The 21,282-nt window shown below is 35.5% G+C and overlaps 1 protein-coding gene and 2 long non-coding RNA genes across 14 annotated transcripts in view; 1 reads left to right on the top strand and 2 right to left on the bottom strand.

The window, feature by feature from the left end:
- The window catches only part of LOC141459631 (calpain-A-like), a 74,254-nt gene that overhangs the window by 42,726 nt on the left and 10,246 nt on the right, over positions 1 to 21,282 (top strand). For 6 of the 9 annotated variants that reach the window (XM_074138894.1, XM_074138893.1, XM_074138900.1 and 3 more), the window contains 6 exons: positions 19,002 to 19,181; positions 19,270 to 19,339; positions 19,975 to 20,092; positions 20,167 to 20,301; positions 20,383 to 20,554; positions 21,041 to 21,222. In XM_074138894.1, the coding sequence (XP_073994995.1) occupies positions 19,002 to 19,181; positions 19,270 to 19,339; positions 19,975 to 20,092; positions 20,167 to 20,301; positions 20,383 to 20,554; positions 21,041 to 21,222 (857 nt within the window). Of the gene's footprint in view, positions 1 to 13,727; positions 13,914 to 15,763; positions 15,877 to 17,061; positions 17,197 to 19,001; positions 19,182 to 19,269; positions 19,340 to 19,974; positions 20,093 to 20,166; positions 20,302 to 20,382; positions 20,555 to 21,040; positions 21,223 to 21,282 lie in introns of those variants that run through there. The other 3 variants (XM_074138901.1, XM_074138898.1, XM_074138899.1) reach the window with 3 other exon arrangements.
- LOC141459650 (uncharacterized) overlaps positions 1 to 21,282 on the bottom strand; it is a 68,638-nt gene that overhangs the window by 42,455 nt on the left and 4,901 nt on the right. The gene's annotated exons all lie outside the window — the stretch shown is intronic.
- On the bottom strand, positions 8,989 to 11,994 carry LOC141459652 (uncharacterized). The gene is made up of 2 exons (XR_012461570.1): positions 11,668 to 11,994; positions 8,989 to 10,610 (listed from the first exon to the last, which is right to left on the bottom strand). It is a non-coding gene; the product is annotated as an uncharacterized lncRNA (long non-coding RNA).

Here is a 21,282-nt window from a genome sequence, read left to right as displayed (position 1 = left end):
TTACCAATATTTCTATAACGCTTTGTCCGATTTTGATAAAATTTAGCACGAAGAAGTGATTAAAGCTCCTCTATATGGCTGTGAAGTGCCATCATGCTCTTACACCTACTAAGAGGAAGTACTGCAATCGTTAAAATTATCAATGGGTGAACCTATTTACATTAATGAATTGTCGTTCGATTCAAAATCTTTGCCTCTTTGCCTTTTAGGGAGAAGTACTGTAATCGCCCGTTTATTTTTCTTACTTCTCTTAAAAGGAAGGTCTGAAATCGCAGTTTAAATTTGCTTTTTACGTACAAATACCTTCCTATTTTATATAAAAAGGCTTTCTCAAAAAAATTGTTATTGAGGATGGTTTGGGGACTGCAACTATAATCATTCTTTAAAAAGATCTCTCCAGTGGTAGTTACGGTTCCTACTTAACACCTTATCAGGTTATAATGATAGAATTGCTTATTCCAAATTTAAAAAAAACAGTAAAGCAGATATGTAACTTAGCAAAATAGACAAAAATGAAAATCTATCCAAAAGGTACAAAAATCTCCTTAACAAAAACTTACAGTTTAAAAAGTTAAGTATAAGGGTTGATTAAACGCCAAAAGGTACACAAATCAGCAAGTACCCAACATTTCATTCAAGCTTAGTTGATATAATTTAAGTAATTTTGCTGCATTAACTTTTCCTTCACATTTTTTAGAATTTATTAGATGTCACAGACCCTTATGCTGGCCATTTTCATCTACAAAATATTTGTTCAAGTAGCACTGTAGATTGACTTTAATATCTATTAATCTATAATAATCAAACCATTAATTACAGGTTAAAAAGAAAACGTTATAAAAAATAAAAAAAATTACGAGGCTACAAAATTTAAAAACTTTTTTAAAAAAATGCTTACACCAACATACATCAATGATTTCGATTATTTTATTTTTAATAAAAATCGTCTGTTTAAGTTTATTCTTCGATTAAAGTAATTGTTATTTTATGTAGTAGTCAAACGTTTATAATAATAGGTAATAATTATCTGGCTTTATCGCAAATAATATAGTTTTCTTCAATCACACTCTCAATGTAGCTGTTCTTCTCACAATGTTATATATATGTTATGTAATATAAAATAAATAAGTATTGCATACTTTTAGGACAGCTAATTATTCCAGTATTTTACTGTAAGTAAAATTAAATTACAATTGAGAAATGAATAATTGTTGTTGAATAATCTACTTGTTATTAACTGTGTGTTATTTGTGCTCACGAATATTTCGGTAAGACGAATTCAAGTCTGAAATATTGTTTTAAATCCTCCGTGATTCAAATTTAAACAGTAGCCGACTCTAACTTTGTCTTTTTCTACTTTAACATGCATGTATAAGATGTGACAACTTCAGAATAAAGGGCATATTAAAGATAAATCAGAAGAATAATTTGGAATAGAGTTAAAATAAAGTACCTATTTAAAAACGAAGATATAATATACATTTTATCATGATTATAACCAAATAATATTATGAATGAACTGGCCAGCTTAAGGGTCTGTGACATCTAATAAATTCTAAAAAATGTGAAGGAAAAGTTAATGCAGCAAAATTACTTAAATTATATCAACTAAGCTTGAATGAAATGTTGGGTACTTGCTGATTTGTGTACCTTTTGGCGTTTAATCAACCCTTATACTTAACTTTTTAAACTGTAAGTTTTTGTTAAGGAGATATTTATTAAGTAATAAGTAAAGAAACTACAGAGTATTGCTTCTTAATTAATGAGATGGGAGTGCCTGGTGTTTCTTTGCTATATTGGGTTCGAAATCGTTTTTCCTTCAGGTCGACCCCTACTTTTGTTAAATAGATCACCTGGAGGGGCTATATAGACCACTTTACGGCATGGGTCTCCAACGGTCTGAGAGGGGCAGTGAACTGACCTCCTGGGTAAAAAGTTTGGGGGCCCCTGGACTAATTGAATAAAAAAACAAGAACACACACGTAATTGCTCGAGAAATGGTGGTACCTCCGGTTGTTTTAGAATGTTTTACGAACTTAAGCGAGAAGAAGAGCCACCAGCCCTTCTCCCGGGAGTCCCTTTGCCCTGGTAGAATTTAAAATCGCATCCCTTTACGATACTAATTGCAATATAGTCATAAATATACTGCAACAATCAACACGAATCAATTAAAATTTCCTTCTTCTTCCTCTTTTCTTTGTACTTCCGGTTTTTTGTACTACTCTTTTAAAAGTGACAGTATAAAGGGGAAGTAGTAACAGGATGTAAAGGAGCTCTTACAGCTGACAAATTTCGGCGAAATTAGGAAGTGTCGGTGAAACCAAAGTGCATTAAATGAAATTCATTTTATGCTTTCCATTATTTTTAGTTTTCACGTACACTTTTAGTGCAATCGTACCACCCACAAGTGGCTAAAAGACACGTACAAGCGTCATTAAACATCCTGTGCGAAGTTCTTCCGTTCCGTTACAAACACCAAACACTCTTGGAGGCGGCCCCCTAAGACATTACTTCTAGACTTTCATAAAAAGTAATTATTCATTTCCATTGTTGCCAAATATTTTTTACGATCTATGATAAAGTCAATGAAGAAATGTGACAACAGTGCGACAGTGTTTATCACACAGGCAGGCCACTGCTTATTAATTACGCAACCTTGTCATTGCTTTAAAGTAAATTTGTCATTGAGTGTACGTAATACCGCGCCGGTTTGGTCTAACGTTTTGCTAACACACTGGACGGATATTAAACCGTCTATAATCTAATTAGGAAGGTTACAGAACGGGAAACGTGGCAATCTAATTGTGTCACATTCTCAGATAGTTCGTTCACCTTTTGTAAATAATCAAGGGGTTACTAGTTGTAGTAAGAGTATTTTATTTTGACTTTTAACGGGAAATAACCGTTTTGCGGTCCCCTGAATTCGAAAAAGTGGTTTGTTGAGTATTCACCCCTACCCACCAAAAAAATTAAGCTCAAATCAGAACCGTCACGTTATTATAACCACAAAAGAGTATAACCTCAACACAGAACCTATTTTCTTGCACGTTGCACACATTTCGGCCTCTGATGAGGGCACATATCCTCTGTGCCGAAACGTTTTCAACATCTAGAGCAGGGTTCCCCTAACTACGGCCCGCGCGCCACATGCGGCGGCCCCTTGAGGCCACTTATTCGGCCCCCGCCACATTTCCGGGGAAGGGTACCTCTTTCATTGGTGGTATGTGGCGGCGTCGCTCACGAACAGTACTACTTCCGGTGACGCGGGACGCGGTGAAATAACAGCCAGAAGTTCCTACTTTCTTCCTGAAAGGCAAAGCACTATAACTAAACCGGACATTGACGATCTCATTAGCCAAAAGCAGGTCCATAGTTCCTACTGAAATACTGGGCAGTTTGGTGATTTAAATTTGCTTGCCACTGTGAGGTTCAACGAAACGCTCCAATTTTCAACGAATTCAATCGCTTCAGTCTAAAATTCTCCGCACTATCATCAACGCTCCATTTTACGTCTCAAATTTAACTATCCACACAGATCTGGAAATTCCGTTTGTAGATCCAGGTTGCACGAACTCGCTAAAAAGCTTTCATCAGAACTTGCACTCTCATTTCAATCCTCTTGTCCGCCATTTATCCTCTCATCACCTTCCAGATCATCCTCCCAGACGCGCCAGTGGCCTCGCGATTTTCTCTTTTCTGAAGAGAGTAGCTAATCCTGGAGACGACTTAGGGAGTGTTACCACTGGGGAACTTCTGGGCCCTCCAACGTTTTGAGGGGCAGTGAACTGGCACCCTGTGTCCTGCTCTAGGAGTAAAACACATCTTTTTTTTTCACGATATACTCCCGACAAAGGGGCCAGAGTGTTGGTCTGGTGGTCAAGAGCATGGTTTTGTAAGTGGGAGATCTCCCAGTTCGAATCCCGTGTATTGACTACTTTTTATTTGTTAGAGAAAATTGTTTATAATAAAGTATGAGCTTCCGCCCCTCCCCGTCCACGACACCTAATTGGTAGTTTTGGACGTTAAGCCCCGCCTTAAAAAATAGGCGATTTCTTCACTCCCAACAAATCAGATTTCACAAAACGAATAATGACTTCAAAAATAATAATTTCTACTACTTTTACTATTTATGAAAATAAATAGACTCTGTTGCGTTGCATTGTTGATAATTGGATATCCGGCAGATCATCCAATTGGAGGAAACTGAATTTCAAAGATAAATCTGTAAATAATAAAACTAGTTGAAGGTTACCAACGTTTCTAAAACCCTCGTCACGAGATTATTCAGAAATAATGTTGAGCTATGAGTTAGTCGACCTTAACCACTTCGCCATTTCCATTGCTGCTCCCTCTTCCACGGCCGACATAATAACAGAGCGCCGGTGTACACGGTGAAGTCATGCAGCCAATGGCCTTCAACCAGCTTGGAATACCCCTCTCTATTTCTTGATTAATCTTCAAATAGCAAAAAAATTTGTATTAAAAAATATATTTAGCTAATCAAGTCGGCCTGTAATTTCCGTCGAACTTGTTATTTTTTTGTGAAAAATTATTACCTATATTGTGCTAAAGATAGAATCTACGTAATTAGGGAAAATCTGCGCGTGAAATACGCGACTTCTCCCCACTACAATTTTCATGGTTTTTCTTCTTTGCCCTAATTATTGCTAATACATGTATTTCATATTGATTACATACAGTGTAATCGATACACCTCGATTAACCGGCCCTGGTTAACCGGGATCATGTTTAGTCATCATAAGAACACCTCAGAACGGCGCCCAAAACAAAAGTTAATTTTCGTTGGCGACAGGAAAATTTTTGGTCTTCCGATGTAACATAATTGTAGGCTTAAAAATAAAAATATGTATGTAAAAAATATAAACAAGGATTGAACCGTCTAAGATAGGAGTTGATCTCTGGGACGAATCAGTAATGTAATTACCATGTAATACTGTGTATTCGACTTTAACCGGGATTTCAGTTTTCCCGGGATGGGTATAGCCGGAGGTCAGCCCGGTTAATCGAGGTTGTACTGTACTATAAATGTTGTAAAAGAGTACATTCAATGATAAACGGAAGCTTACGACGTCTTTAATGTCCTAAAACTAAACAAAAATGAAAAAGTTACGAGATTTATAAGTGTAGGTCACTGATTCTCTTTTGCGTAAGTTTTGAAGTGTGCCGCCATATTTTAGAGATGCACGGCTATAAAAATTATATCTTAAATGTAGAAGACGGTATGAGAGTAGCATTTTCATTGTATACTAAGACCAAATATAAACGAAATTATCAAAAAAACATCAAGCTCAAATTTCTCATTAAAAGTATTCTTATTATTAACTTGTAATTTAATCCCTTAATAAACATATACTGTTGTTTTTTGTAGTACATATTACTTTATATTGAAAATAAACATAAACTATTTTACACAGTTTATTATGGGATAAGTAAAATACTTTTAAACTTATCTTATTGTTAGTGTGCCGCCATATTTTAGAGATGCATGGCTATAAAAATTATATCTTAAATGTAGAAGACGATATGAGAGTAGCATTATCATTGTATACTAAGACCAAATATAAACTGTAATTATCAAAAAACATCAAGCTCAATTTTCTCATTAAAAGTATTCTTATTATTAACTTGTAATTTAATCCCTTAATAAACATATACTGTTGTTTTTTGTAGTACATATTATTTTATATTGAAAATAAATATTTTACACGCAGTGCATTATGGGATAAGCAAATTACTTTTGAACTTATTGTTAGAGTACCGCCAAAAAATTTCAAAATTGTTAAAAGTGTGCCGCCGCGACAAAAAATAAAGGTTGAAAATCACAAGTCTAGGTACTTCTCATGAAGTTATTCGAGAGTGCCCCTCACCAGGTAAAATTTTTCTGATAAAGCCCCCAGTTATTTATCGCTGATTGTGTACAAAAACATGGAAAACAAATTAAGATATTTAGGCTTACGAGTTACAGTTGGGCCAATGAGCGAACAGTACGTTGAACTTACAACATTCTTTACAAGTATAACCAGCGCATACCTACTCAGCCTGGATAACCTTACCTTAGAGTTTGCCACTCCTTTCATCGAAAGGTGAAAAACTTTCTTCGATTAACCTACTAATTCTTTGTCTTTTGTTTTGTTTTTCTTTTAATTTTACTTTCACTCACTAGGTAAAGGAAAAGTATTGGGTTCATGTCCAGTTTTCTATTTGGAGTAAAGGTCCTCTGAAAGTGATAAAGGGAATTTTGGAAAATGGTCTGTTACTTTAAGTGTGTGACTTTTTATTTCGATTTAGTACACCCACTTGAAAGAACCCAACTGTGCCTTCGTAATTTAAATTCCCAATCGGAAGTACGTCATTTACTCCATGTATTGTTTACCTTGAGGTTTTCTCGAAAATAGCACCTAGCATTTCGACCAACTTCCTATCTACGATACACACTTGTGAGTAATTGAATTTTACATTTATTTTCTTGGTACAGAAGTGCATTTTAGGACCAGTTTTGGAGAGATCTACTGAAGCGGGCTATAAATGTAGTAACGTTCATGTTTGTTGTTTTATATACTCGTACTTGCTTTTTCTATTTCCGATCGTTGCAGACTCTTATCCGTCATCAAAGAGTGTGAATTCAAATATTTTATTCAGTCTCACATTGTACTTGCTCACTTATACGACGGTTAAAATTAAGATCTAACTACAATTTCCAAATACATTTTTTTAGAATGTTTGCTACGTTATTGCAGCCATAGAGATGCTGTATGCTGCAAAACTGAATGCTTACAGTTGATAAAGTGCAAGGTTAGTTGGTCTGCATCGCTAAACATTACTCTTTAATTCTACATCCTGATGAATTCTGTTCAAATCATTCCAACAGCATGGAGCGCATATCAATTAGTTACAAGTTTGCTCATTCTTATTTTTGCACAAATTTCCCCCTACTCTGCAACTATAGTAATGGAAACCTTGCATCACTGCTATTAAATTCGCCCCCCCCCTCTCCACAAACAGTTGTATCCTCCCACTGTTTATTTCATTTTCTAAAGAAAATCTTGTATTAAGAATGTTTTTTTTAAAAAAAAAATTCCAACGGACTTATCAATTTTGAGGTCTCCTGAGTTCCAAAATAAATACGAAAAGTCACCGGAAACTACTAATTAATACGTCGATTTTATCCACATAATTCCGGAAGTACCACTTTAACTGAATTGATTTTCCTCGCCAATAAGTGTCATTTCGATGTAATTTGCGGTTTTTATTACGATCTAGATAATATTAATAAGTACGAAAACTTTTTAAAAAAGAATGTCCAAGTAAGAATTGCAGTAAAAGAAAGTCGTGTTAGATGTTAATGCACCAGACTTTTTGGGTGCATTCTATGGTGAGGGCAGTTGCTGAATTCTATTTAGATTGCAGTACCGTATTACTAAGCATAACGGTAACCATGCTGTCCGCGTCACCATCAGTAAAGTGGTTACTCCATAAATGAATACGACCCGGGATCGTTGACACTGCAAGTAATTATGCTAATTATATTCTGCTCACTTTTACCAACTTCAATTAGTGCCTTTCTAAGCACTGCTTACTTTCAAACTAAGTGAAATATTATTTAAAACATAACTAGATCACTTATTGTTACTGTCCCAGATCGATTAGCATTTTTCCCTCGTAATAAACAATTAAAAATCATTAAAATTGAATTTAAAGGTCAATTAATTTCCAAGGCTGATAACTCTCGGTTCTCCTCAACCTCAACGACCTCAACATCCCATTCGTACAACAACTGGCCAAGACGAAATATCGCTAGTTCCATACTGCTCTCTCTACTTGCTCTAATCCTCTCGCAATTCTAATCAAAACTACTCCGACAGATAGTTGACGCTCCTTTCTACGTGGCAAACCTTAGTCTTCATAACGACCTCAACATCCCATTCGTACAACCAACTCGCCAAGACGAAACTGCTCTCTCTACTTGCTCTAATCCTCTCGTACAGTCTCTCGCCTCCACTGTCATTCCTAATCTATCCACCACAGTTGACTGAATCATCAGTAGCCACCGTGACTTTCTTAAGAGCTGAAGATCACCCCCCCCCCCTCCGGAATCGTCGATATCCTGTAAAAAGTGCTTCCGTCGGGTAGTTTCTCTATTCCTGCATCATTTACTAACATTTACTTATTTAAGGCCGCGTCTACACATCTATGGTCAATTTTCAGTGCAAGCACTCCGGACAGTGCTCTCTCTTGTTCCGGATAGTGATCCGGTGCTCACTAGCTATAAGAAACTCCTAGGAAGAGGAAATCTAAGAGGCCAACAGCTGGATTCGAACCCAGGATTTCAGCATTGGAATCCAGTACGCTAACCACTCGGCTAATTCCTTTTCTGCCTTTATCAAAACGAATCAACATGGACCTATAACTTTTATAATGCCAATATTACAACAAAAATTAATTTTAGTGCAGTCCAGAGAAGTAGAAATAGGTGGACATCATGCATCTAGAGTGTAATTCAAGGTTGTTGCTATATGATGTAAAAACGGTACAGTGTTAAAAATAACTGAATATATTTATTTGGAAACATTTCGAATCTGAAGTTTCGAGATATATAGTTCAGTCGTGCGAGTTGGTTGTTTAAACAGCAGGTATATTTTTAACCTTTAACCTTAAACAAGTTGTAGCTTGTTGGTAGTAAAATCATAAAGGCAGTGTGACGTCACTGTCGACGTCACTCGATAAACATAGTTTTGTGAGTTGTACTTTAGAAGGTTGTTGTAGTTTACACGAACTTCATTCCATCCTTTTAGAATATTGAAATCCTTCGTAGATATTGTTTTTATTTATTTTATTATTCTCATTAGAGACTTTTATTTAACAAAAAACAAATCATTACAAGAGAAAGCACAGATAAAGAATAATAAAATTAAGATAAAAGACATTCACTTGGTTGAGACCATATCAGCGGGGTTGTTGTTAACAAAGTCCAAAGTATAAATACAAATTATAGACAACACAAACTAACTACAATAAACTTTATTTCAAAATTCTTTGAACATAAAACAATCTAGTCAAAATATTCCCAAAAATGTTTAAAATACTGAATACCTGAACAATTATTATTATTATTTCCATTTATGTAATTACTAAAATTTGTAAAAAACTATTATTGAAATAGATATCCACAAGCATATTTACAAAAATTAATTAACTAATGGATTTTTAATGGTGATTATTGCTAGTTGAAAACTTTTACCAACTCGACCATTGTAGTTAGGTAAAGTGGGCGTGTCTAAAATTACGGTCATCTCCCTTAGCACCATTGAGATTGACTTCAAGCAAAAAACCGATTAGATAATATTTAAGTCCGCGAAGTTGAACGAACTAAAAGTAATTCTTCCTACACAGCCGCCTACGAAGTTACGCAGAATTAGTCAATTCTGATTGGCCTCACCTAAATGACGCACTTTAAATCTTCCTCGTATAAAAAATGGAATTTTTAAATTTATTAACTATTTACCAATTTATTTATTTCATAAATTTGATCCCGCCTACAATGCTTACTCTTATACTTGGATTCAGAGAAAGTAACAAATAACACGTCATTAAGGGTAAACAACAATGTGAAGTAAGGTTACAGTCTGCTAGGTTTTCTTCTGACTTGATCGTCGGGAATGTTTGATACAATGACGTCAGCTGTGAACATTCATCTGACTAGCTACTCCACTGTGACCAGTCAGAGAGCAATACGTCGCAGTAAATGTTACCAACTCTGAGGTGTGGCGATGAAGTTCATTGCTTACAATATAAAAGTCACAACTATCGCCCATTACTTTAGCGTCATTGTTCGGCCAGCGAAGGTTACACAATCGCCTGTTTGCATATATTATGACACTAGTTTTTTTTATTTACCGCGTGTAATTTAAACCCAGTATCTATTTCCTAGAAAAACTTGGCTAGGCACGTAACAACTTCCGTCGTAATCTTATAACGGTACAAAAAAAAAACGCCAGCTCTGGCTTTAACAAGGTTTTCTGGCTTGCCTCATTTTTTTCGATTCATTCGATAATCGAATATTGTAACCTTTCTAAAAATCTATAACACTGCTCAGCACCCATTTGTATTTAAAAAATAAAACCTTTAATTTCCCAGATTTGTATACTTCTTTTAACGAATAGAAATCTTCAATTACATTTTTTTCTCACCATTCACAAAATTTTCCGTCAGCATGAAATAATGTTAATCAATCTTCTTATCTATTTGTTTACATTTTTTGAGGTGGTTTTGAAGATAAATAATGATGATTGGTTGGGAATTATTTTAGGGCAAACATCATCAGTAAGTTCCGACATTTTTCTATTGTTAACTACAGGAACACTTACTCATTAAGGTTAGCTCACTGTTTACAATACTTCCGGCTGTCACCTGCAGTGAAATGATCAATAACAATATTTGAAATAATCTCTGTGGATGGCAATACAATGAGAGTTTCCGGAAATGAACTAATCACTTGTCGTCAGTAGGCTGCTGCTATCCTGTTAATCCTCCAATTCTTCTGACGTTGATTAATTTAATTAAGGTTATGTTGAAGCTTCGACGTCCGCTTCCTTTTAACAGAAGCAAATATAACATTAAAGTAACTAGCTGTTCAGTACAAACTCCTAAGTTAAGAACAAAAAATTACTGTAATCTGAAGAGTTCAGTTTATTTATTGGATTCTTTCATATTCAATTGGCCCTAAAACATTGTATGCGACGATCACGGTACTTCCTCTATTTAGGAATAACAGGAACTAACAACTAGCTCCAACAAGACTTGACAGTTTATGTGGGCGAGGTAGTTCTGAAAATTGTTCCTAATTCGATGTGGTGCGTTCCCTTTATTAAGTTAATTAAAACCAATGACGACGTCAAGTTGAAATTACGAGTACGTAATCTCAGACCGGAAGTTTAATTTAGCTAATTGTGTTACACAAACATTGTTTAGTGTGGAAAATTATCATTATCTCGCCACTAACTTTATATTTGTTTATAAGCCAACATTTCGTTTCGCTCAAACTTTACTGGGCCTAGAACCCACAAAAGTCAATATTCTAGAAAAAATAAATAAATAAATAAAATTAATGAAAATGTTTCTAAGAAAAAAGAACTCTAATTTTAGACGAACATACTGTACAAAATTGAGACAAGACCGCCATGTTACTGGTTACTATGGAGACATATTACTGTTAATTATTGTTACTTGTTACTATGGAAACCTATTACTATTAAAATTATTGTTACTTGTTACTATGGAAACATATTACTTTTAATTATTAACAAAACTTGAAAGAAAAGATAAAGAAAAAAAAATGTTATTCAAAAAGTAGGATGTGAAAACACCATTACGAAAAATATATTTATTTGAAAAAAATCGAATCTGTAAAATAGCCTTTTTCGATGGTTCACTAAAATCTTACCCACTAGAAAGCACATAATTTGAGATATCGTGTGATTTTCCGATTCTGTAAGTTATAATCACGTTCTGTTTTACACAGACCGCCATTTTGTGAAAAACACAATTTTGTTTTTCTGTGGACATCAAAAGTATTTCTAGAAAAAAAAAACTCAAAATGTCTTGTGTAATTGCAATAATTTCTGAGAAACAGGTGTATTTAAAACTTACCTAGATTCAAAGGAGAATTAAGTGAAATAAACAAACACAAAGATTGTTATCAAATCTTCAAAGTAGCGTAAACACATACATATGTAGCTAAAACTAACCTATTAATATTAAAACCTTCTCTTATTTTGACGTATTAAAAAAATAATAAATAAGGCTATCTTGACACAAATATTTATTTGACTGCTTATCATCTCTTTTGCAAATTCGTCACTAAATTCTATGGCATATTATAAATTATATATAAAAAAAACAATTTTAATATTTTGAGTAGATTAGAGATATTTATAGAATTATCTAAAGACAGAAGTTAATCTAAGGGGGATTAGTAGAGCGAGACAAACTGTTGCCGCGAGATGACAGACGAGCGTAGCGCCAAGCATGGCTGGCAACCCACCAATGCTGCCAAGGACGGATGAATCACCTGCGAAAAAATTCCCTCTGTTTGCCACAACTGGCGATATTCTAAATAAACTGTTTACAATTATATAATCGAACTAATTTTTTTGTAGCGTACCAAATTTTATGTTATTGTATTCATCTGAATTAATGTAAGTAACATATTCTGTTTCACATATGTATTTTGTCTAATAATGTAAATAATGTATACTATAACTCTTTTTTTTTGCACACTCGCACGACATTTTTACTAAAATTTGAGAATGGTCCTTTAAGAGATGGATGAGTGGATCTTCTTCCCTCACCCAGGATGCTCTTAAACCCTTGGAAAATAAAACTCTCACCGGACTTCAAAGCAGATATTTCCGATGAAATCTCGAAATCGAAATAAAGATATCGATTAGTCAAAGAGGTTCTAGATGAAAAAATATTCATAACCTAACTAAAGTTATTATAAGGTTATAAATAACCCTTTGTTTATATAAGGAGTACGTTGAACTTTCCAGTAGTTACCCTTCCACACTTGTGAGAAGAACTGAGAAGTTGTCGTGTTGACGATCGTCTGTCTTTTAAATGGAGAAGAAGCAGCAAATTGTGGGCCCGGCGCGTGGGACAGCTAAAAATGACCTTTGCGTGGGCGATGAGGTCTTCCGGTAAGTACGGCCTCACACTAGAGCTGACCGTCCGACGGTGCGCCAGTGCTAAATGTCATTTTACCAAATTATAGTTCAGATGGAAAGTGCCTATTGTTCCAGGCGCTGGATAATGAAACAGGCCAGCTTTTGGGCTAGAGTATCTCTCAGAGATTCTTTTCTTACTGTGTATTAGTACTGTAGGGCTCTGCTGCAGGGGGAAGAGACAGCTAGCGCAGGAACTGTGAGAGTACCTTGATCCTTGAAGGCTAGAGTCGACGAACTGATAAATCTATTCAGTAAAGCAAACTTTAGCCGGTCGTTATTCATCAAATGGATACTTAATCTCAGTTTGTGATATTTAACGATACAATGTAGGTGGACAAATAGCTTATCACACAAAAATGGCACTTTTGAGGAAACACTTTTTCCCCAAAAGTGCCCTTAATAGAATTTCCTCAAATAAAATTATAATTTAAAGAAGTTGTAGTTCAAGGAAATTGCTGGAGCCGTTTTGAAAACATTTTTTTTTTTTTAAACTGCAAAATTTATTTCGCGAAGTGGTATTTCCGGTTGGCCGATCCTGACCAAATCCTTTCTGTGATTGGCCCGTGTTGCCTCCCCCCCCCACCAGCTAAATACTAATTTTGAACTTTATGCAATTTTTCCTTTTTAGACACAGTGGAGCTGAAAACGATTATTTTTTGGTAGTATGTATTCCTTTTTTACTTGTTCAGGATTTATCCTGCAAAAGAATGTCTCGAATCCCCACGTCAACACAATAGAAATAGGCATGAGAAGAAATGAAGTTCTTTAGCAGAGCGAAAGATGATCTAAAAAGTTAGTTCTAGTTAAGGGGTGGCCTGATTGTTTGGATAAAGCGCTCTGCAGGGTTGCCAACAAACAAAAAAAAAGAGAAATTTACTGAAGAAATTCGTAAAAATTGAATTTTATTTATTGATATGGAATAAATGCAGTTTCATTTAAAATTATGCATTATACATTTTTTTTATTTTCAACAAAATAAATTAGGATTTAAAAGAATGTTATGTTGGTAGCACGTTAGTTGTAATTTATAAGGGAGATCTAGGGGCGGTGAAACGATCGATCTGTGGAGGCAGTGTGCCGCCTCCGAGGAACTGTTACCTCAGTTCCACGCAATACACATCACCGCAGTGCCTTATGCCGTACAAGAGAGGCAATTTCTTTATTTTCAATGTAAGTTCTGTTTGTTTATAACCTACCACTATGGTGATTTTAGAAGTAAAATATCGATTTAGATCAAGTGACAAGAAACGAGTTATATAATTTGTTCTTAACAAAACATCCTCCAATTATATCATCTCCACACTAACCTGGACCAGTGGCGCACTCGGATTATATTTATGTTGTGGAGGGGGGTGAAGTAAATTTAAGATCAAGATGTAAGTGCTTTACGTTTCCAATTTTTAACCATTCTTTCACTCAAGATAAAAGATAATTCAGCTTTCTAATGAGGCAGTTTCTGAGAATCTGTACATAAAATAATTTGGGCAATGTGTTCTCTTTAATCTGTACAATGGACGTTATTCATTGACAGTCATACAGATGAAGTTATCTCTCTAAACTAAGTGATACTCTGATGTCTCCCAAGATAGAAAAAAAAATGGGAAGCCCAGAGTGTATATTATGTTGGTAAGCCTAGGCAAACTGGGGGCTACAGTCTTCGAGAGAGCTGGTTGCCATAAATTTATTCTGTTGGGGTACCAAGACAAGCATATTCAATCCCAGACTCATAATTCTAGCGAAACATTAAAGACCCGGCTAACAAGAGCAACGAAGTTATTTCAAGGCCATGCGAGACGGGCATTCTGATGAGTGGATGAAAAAAAAAAAAAATCGCCGGAAGTAGAAATTTGGTGTGGATGAGACCCGCTTCCGCTTCCCGAATCAAGCCAACCTGAAGTGCCGCTTCTCGAACTAATGGTCACTTTCTCGAACAAATAACTCGCTAAGATTTACTTTTAATTTGGCATTAGTTTTATTCATGTCTAATCCTGCAACTTTATCCTGGAAATCCGAATTGCTGGGACAAATTCTTCTTTCGAGGCAAACCAATTTCCGTGACCACCTACTGGCATTAATCAGGTCGAACTTGAGTTCCTTAAAAATAAATAATTGATAATTGGTGTTCATTCTTTTTGGTGACTGATTCGTAGTTTCAATAGGATGAAAAAATAATAGCCCAGTTTCAGTCGTGATACATTCATTCTGCCGAGCTTTCGACCTATGGACTAGGTCGTCATCTTCAGGGCTAGTTTACAAAGTCCATGAACAGACAAGACAGAAGACACACCAACCCTGTAATGTAAAAATATTACTTTGTAAACTAGCCCTGAAGATGACCTAGTCCCTAGGTCGGAAAGCTCGGCATAATAAATGTATTGGGGGTAGTAGTATTATTGAAATAACGTCATTTCCTGTTTGAGTTGGAGTAAGCTTTGTAATCGAAGGAGATTTTCGAAATTAGGAACTATTAATGTTATTACTATTTGTATCAATCGATCAAGTGATCTTAAAAAAGTAAAATAAAAACTGATGAATATTTAACGCATGGCAACAGCCATGTACTAGAGTTCGCTACTGTTTAGAAAGAATTAAAATAACAAATAACAGAAAAGTAAATAAATCGAGAAGTTTAAAAAAGACACAAGTTCTTGGTATTACTGTCACTGACAGCGCGACAAGAAAGAGAACAGAGGAGGACACTAAAGGACAGCCAATAGAAACGCACGCTGTGAACAGTCGGTCACACCGTGGACATCCGCTTTACGTGTGGAAGTGACGATCTAGGCAAAAACATAACGTAAACTTCCCAGTGATTTGGTTAGGTTAGAATAGTGTGCACATTTTGCTTTAAGCTTAAAGGTTATTGCGTAAAATTGGCGCGAGATTGTGATCGCCGGTAAGTACATGTTGTTGGGGGAAGTATCAGGTGTTTCTTTGGGGAGGGGGCCGAGAGGGAGAGCGGGTGGAGATCATCCCCCCGCTGGAGGGTGTTTGTTTGGGGGTAGTAGGGATGGTCGCCCCATTTTAGTCCCTGACCTAACGAGCAGGCGCCACAGTGACGTAGTAAACCATGGTCCATACGGTTGATGCTGCGGTAGAAAAGCGCCTCCTCAATGGATTTCAAGTTAAGAGGGTACCTACATAAATTAATACATACATTTTTTTTGTTCAAATATATATTTATTCAATAATACAAAATAAAATTCTGGCATATTCCCTCATACCGTAAATTTCACAAACATACTCAACCCTTTCACTTTTCACCGAAATAACGCTACACGAAAACTTAACCAACCCCTCCTCAAATTTGGCATTAAAAGAATTTTCCACAAAAAAAAAAATTATTGATGTACTGGAAAAGGTTTCAAAGAAAACTTCATTCCCAAAAACTATGGTTTGCTATTTTCAAGAAAAATCTGAGAAAAGTAAAAAAAAAAAAATGTGTACCTTCGAGTGTTTTTATTTCCGGTTGTGGAATTTAGCTTCAACCTTGGAATTTCAGCAGGATTTTTAAATCCCTTAGAATAGATTAAATTAGGGCGGCCTCAAGGCCTACGCCACTGTGGCTATCTATTGTGGCTCCCCTCACTTTAAAGCTCACCCTCCAGACCTGTCCTTTTGATCAGACTCTTTGGAGAAGTGACTCCTGGGTAAAGCTCTCAGGCCTTGGTTTTTCCTCCCCCGAGAAGTAACATCCTTAGCCATACGAGCCCCTCGCACTGACACAAAACGGGCAGTGCCGTTTCCTCTTCCTCCTCCTGACAGAACCTACAAAGGCCATCATTTGCCAGCCCCATGCGATGCATTCTGAGCCTGCAGTGGCCCAGTTAATAAGCCTGCAATTAGCCTTGACGGATTAATTCTGAAGTCAGCCTAAATCTTTAAATCTCTTATTAATAAAGTTCCATTTCGGATTTCTAGTTTTTACAAGACTCAGGACCGTACAATCTACTGAAGCAGAACTAGTAGAGGAAAGCCTGCCATTAGTTAAAACTTACTGGGAAACTTAGCAGTAATTACTTCCTAAATGTTTCCACTCTTTCTAATAATTGAAGTCTAATTCTTTACCCCAAACCTCTGATGGTGGATGAAACTCCAAAACCGGTTAGAAGTTAAAAGAAAAACATGCGAACTTCAAAAAGATAAAAAAAAAAAACAAAAAAATCAGCCAAATTATCTAGCCCAGAACCACATTTCTAACTTATTGTTTCAAGTAGTATTAAAATCAAACTTTGATACAGTTATCTTGAACGGGTAGAAACTGTGTGGTTTCCCGTGTAGATATGCTAAACATGGCCAAACAGTAAGTACAATAGTTGTAGCCAGTTACTAAACTACCACTTCATTGTTTGTGATTTTTGTTTAAAGAGAATAGTTGTTTTTTAAACAGAAATAAAAAGATTTTACAATGGCCAGTTTGAATCTAAGTTTATTAAGTTTTATAGATGATGAGGTAAAGTATGTTTCCAGTTTTGGTTGAATAGCAGCGCTAGTGGCTGAGTTATAGTTATACAAGTTTCATCAACGCCAGTTCAAAAATTCATTTTGATTATCCCATAATGTTGTGCTATAAACGTGATCAAAAAAAACTACCATAACGTGAGCAGTGGTTTTCAAATTTTTTTGAATCGCCATCGTTCTTCTTGTTTTTTTTTAAGGCAGAGTCCAAAAAAAAAAAATGGTGTTCATGATTGTTTATTCAAATAAAGTTTGTGAATCTCTACACGTTTATGTGTTAAAGTGGCGGCGCCATTTTTGAGGAAATCAAAAAAAAAAAAAAAGGAAAATCATTTCAATAAACTAGGTACTTCCGGTTAAAGAACTTGCTAAGTTCTGGTCAGGCCCTAAAATTGAGACCAAATGTAGATATGTATATCCATATTTTCAGATATTTATTTAAAACATTTTTATCGTATTTATTGGATCCAAAATCAAGGAACATGGCCTCAATATTTTCTGCCGGAAGTAGGAAGGAACGTATTCTAGCTACAGGATATAGTAAAGCGGAAAGAAGTATTTTTTAATGTTCACGTGTTCTTAAGAAGTTGCCACAACTGTTAGAATCGTGGCGCCCGCCCCTTTTTTTGCTCTAAAGTTAGTGCAGTAGTCACCAGTGCAAACATGAAAACAAGACGAAATTATTTCCGAGGCCTCACTACTGACCAATTTCTATAGTTGCCAACAATATGGAAAAGCTGGGTATCCTACGTTACTTTTATTCAGAAAAGGGGAAAAAAACAGGGCGTAACCCGGAGAGGATAGTTCAGGATTACTGGGACATCCGCTGGAAAAGAGCCAATATGATCTCGACCTTGAACAGTTTCCCTGTCACGCTTTAACCTACGAACCTTTTCTTTAGCTCCTGTTTTTCTTTGATTGAAAATGAATTTTCCAAAATGAATGCTATTATGGTGAGAGTAAATTCTACGAGCGTATTTAAAAAAATAAATAAATATATTTTATATATAAATTTTTAAAATCACATCATTCATTCAAACTCACAATACATATACAATTCCATAACCGCGATCTTAATCATTTACCTTGCAGTAGTCACGGACTCATGCCTACAATCTTGACGGTGAGGTTCTCGCCCATCAGACAGTTCCTGCACGCGAGGTCTCTATGGACAAAATACTGTCCGGCCAAGTATTGCATTCCGCTGGCGATTTGTTTAGCAATGTGCAGCAAAGATTCCTGCATATTACAATCATTCATTTTAAAATTACAAAAAAAAAGAGGGGGATAGGAGAATAAGTCACTTCCTTAATGACGTGTGGGTACCTTGCTCAGTCTTGCGATGTCAGCATTTGTCTTCCCTGAGAAAGTGGCCCCTTTCTTGAGAATGAATTGTTCGAGATAGATTTGTCCTAGTTTGGACAAACTTTCAGATTTGAATTTATTTGTACTTTTCGTTGGAAATGCACTTCATTTAGTTTTCCCAACTAATTGGTTTCGAATGTAACCATGGTTGACATTAGTTTAGTAAAAAATAACGTCGTCATTTCCAATTAGTTCCGGTGATTATGTTAAAAAGAGAAGTCCAAGATAATGTCTGAAAATCGCAGGATAGACACACTGGTTTCTACTCGAACACTACCACGAGCCTCTTGCAATCCATCTTTAGAAATCAGCTGATTTGCCAAGAGCGAACATTGAATTAAAAAAAAACTAATAATTTCAATTCCAGCGTAAGGCTTGTCTTCTTTAGCTGCTTCTCTTTCAGTTGCAATCATCACTTGTTTTCTCTTGTTTCAGCTCGGTGAAAGAGGTTCAGGTCTGAGACCAAGACCAGATGGAGTTCAAGATTACAACAAACTCAGGGATCAATGCCTAGACAGAGGTACATTATTTGAAGACCCTGAATTCCCTGCCATCGATTCTTCCATATTTTTCAGTAAATCACCTCCCAAACCATTTGAATGGAAACGTCCTAGCGTAAGTGTATATATTTATCTGTCCAGATTCAAAGAGGATATTTTGAAAATATTTCATCTCATTGTGATTTATTTATTCTTTTCACCAGGAAATTTGTAGCGATCCTCAATTATTCGTTGAAGGTGCATCAAGATTTGACGTGCAACAAGGAGAATTAGGTACGACAATTTTGTTAATCAAATTTCAAATGATTTTTGGTCAAGAATTATGAAACTGACTGTGATTAATCAGTAATTAACAAGTTTCGTTTTCACAGTATTTTGCGTCATACTTCCGGAGACAAGGCCCCCCCCTCCACTTCACAATTTAGAACTACCTTAATAAGAATTTACCTAAAAATGGTTACAAATGAAAATTTTCGAAAAATTCTTTAATAATATGAAATATGTTTTTAGTATCCGATTTGAAGAATTTCGATCTTTAACTGTTTCACAGTCGGGTTCCAAACGAAATATTTATGAAAGTGTGGTAAAGACCCCAGTGCTGGATGATAGTCACAGAGTGAGTTAGTGCGATAAAACATGATCGAATTGTTTGCCCTAAACCGATTAATCAATCTTTATATTTCAATAGATGAAATCCCGAAACCGATCAGTGATGCAAAAAAAACAACTTGCTTGTTACGACGAATAAATTCAACGAAATGTAAAGTTATAAATTAACAAATAATAGTATTAAAAACTTATTTAAAGATTAAATGAGGATACAAGATGTTTTTTATTTGTTCCTTTTAATAATTCCAGATTTTAAAATTTCGATAGATATTTACTAATCGATCAAACAATGTTTACAGGTGACTGTTGGCTTTTAGCGGCAGTGGCCAATCTTACATTGAATCAGCAGTTATTCAAACAAATCGTTCCAGAAGATCAGAGCTTCCAACATAAATATGCTGGGATATTTCATTTTAGGTTAGGTTCTAGTGACTTTTAAGTTTTGTTTTCAATTATTTAAAAACTTATTTATTTCAATTATTATTGTGCAGATTTTGGCAATATGGTCGTTGGGTGGACGTTGTTATTGACGATAGGCTTCCAACCTATTATGGTAAACTTGTGTTCCTGCATTCATCAGAACAAAACGAATTCTGGAGTGCTTTACTTGAAAAAGCTTATGCCAAGTAATATTAATGTATTTTAAAATTAGGATAATCATTAATAGTAATAATTATTTTTCCATATTAATTAAAAATAAATTACAGACTACATGGCTCATATGAAGCGCTCAAAGGAGGCAGTACAAATGAAGCGATGGAAGATTTTACTGGTGGAGTTTGCGAAATGTACGAACTAAGTAAAGAGCCTCCGAGTAATTTGTACACAATTATTTTAAAAGCACACGAAAGATCCTCATTGATGGGCTGTTCGATTGAGGTAATTGATGCTCTCCAATCTCTGTACAACTTGAAGGTTATGTAGTAGTTATGTTACATTATCGTGTCCTCGGCGTGGCTACAGTGGGGCGGGTCGAAGTGTAAAATAAAATAAAACCTATAAATATAATAATTGGATTAGGAAGTGAATCAAAATAGAATAAGGAATGCTTGGGGACAACGCTGTTAATACCGGGTACCGTATAATATACGGTTTATGTGCTTAATGGAATTTCACGTAATTTTAATTCATTAAATTATCAATATTTTTTAGAATTTATTAGATGTCACAGACCCTTATGCTGGTCAAAAATTTAGCCCCAAAAAAGCACATCTACATGAAATTCCGAATCGAATGACACTTCATTTTTGAAAATAGGTTCACGCGTTAAGTGCCTTTTTTTTTGGAGATGGAGTTGATGTGAATAATGTACTTTTTATCTACTCAATTTACTTTGCACTTACTCATTGCCAACCTTATTTGTAGCCGGATCCTCAAGTATTGGAGGCAAAGACACCGCAAGGTTTGGTCAAAGGACATGCGTACAGTATCACCCGAGTGCAGTATGTGGACATTAATACGCCCAATGTATCCGGCAAGATACCGTTGCTAAGGCTGCGCAACCCTTGGGGAAACGAGGATGAATGGAATGGTGCTTGGAGTGATAAGTAATTACTACTGAACATTAACTTTTCCTTATTGTTTTATTGGATTCGAGATCAGTAGTA

Source organism: Rhodnius prolixus, unplaced genomic scaffold, assembly GCF_049639745.1.
Source record: "Rhodnius prolixus isolate KJV_2025 unplaced genomic scaffold, Rpr scaffold_17, whole genome shotgun sequence".
NCBI classification, from domain to species: Eukaryota; Metazoa; Arthropoda; class Insecta; order Hemiptera; family Reduviidae; genus Rhodnius; species Rhodnius prolixus.
Note: the sequence above shows the minus strand (reverse complement) of the source record. Positions and strands in the feature narration are given on the sequence as shown.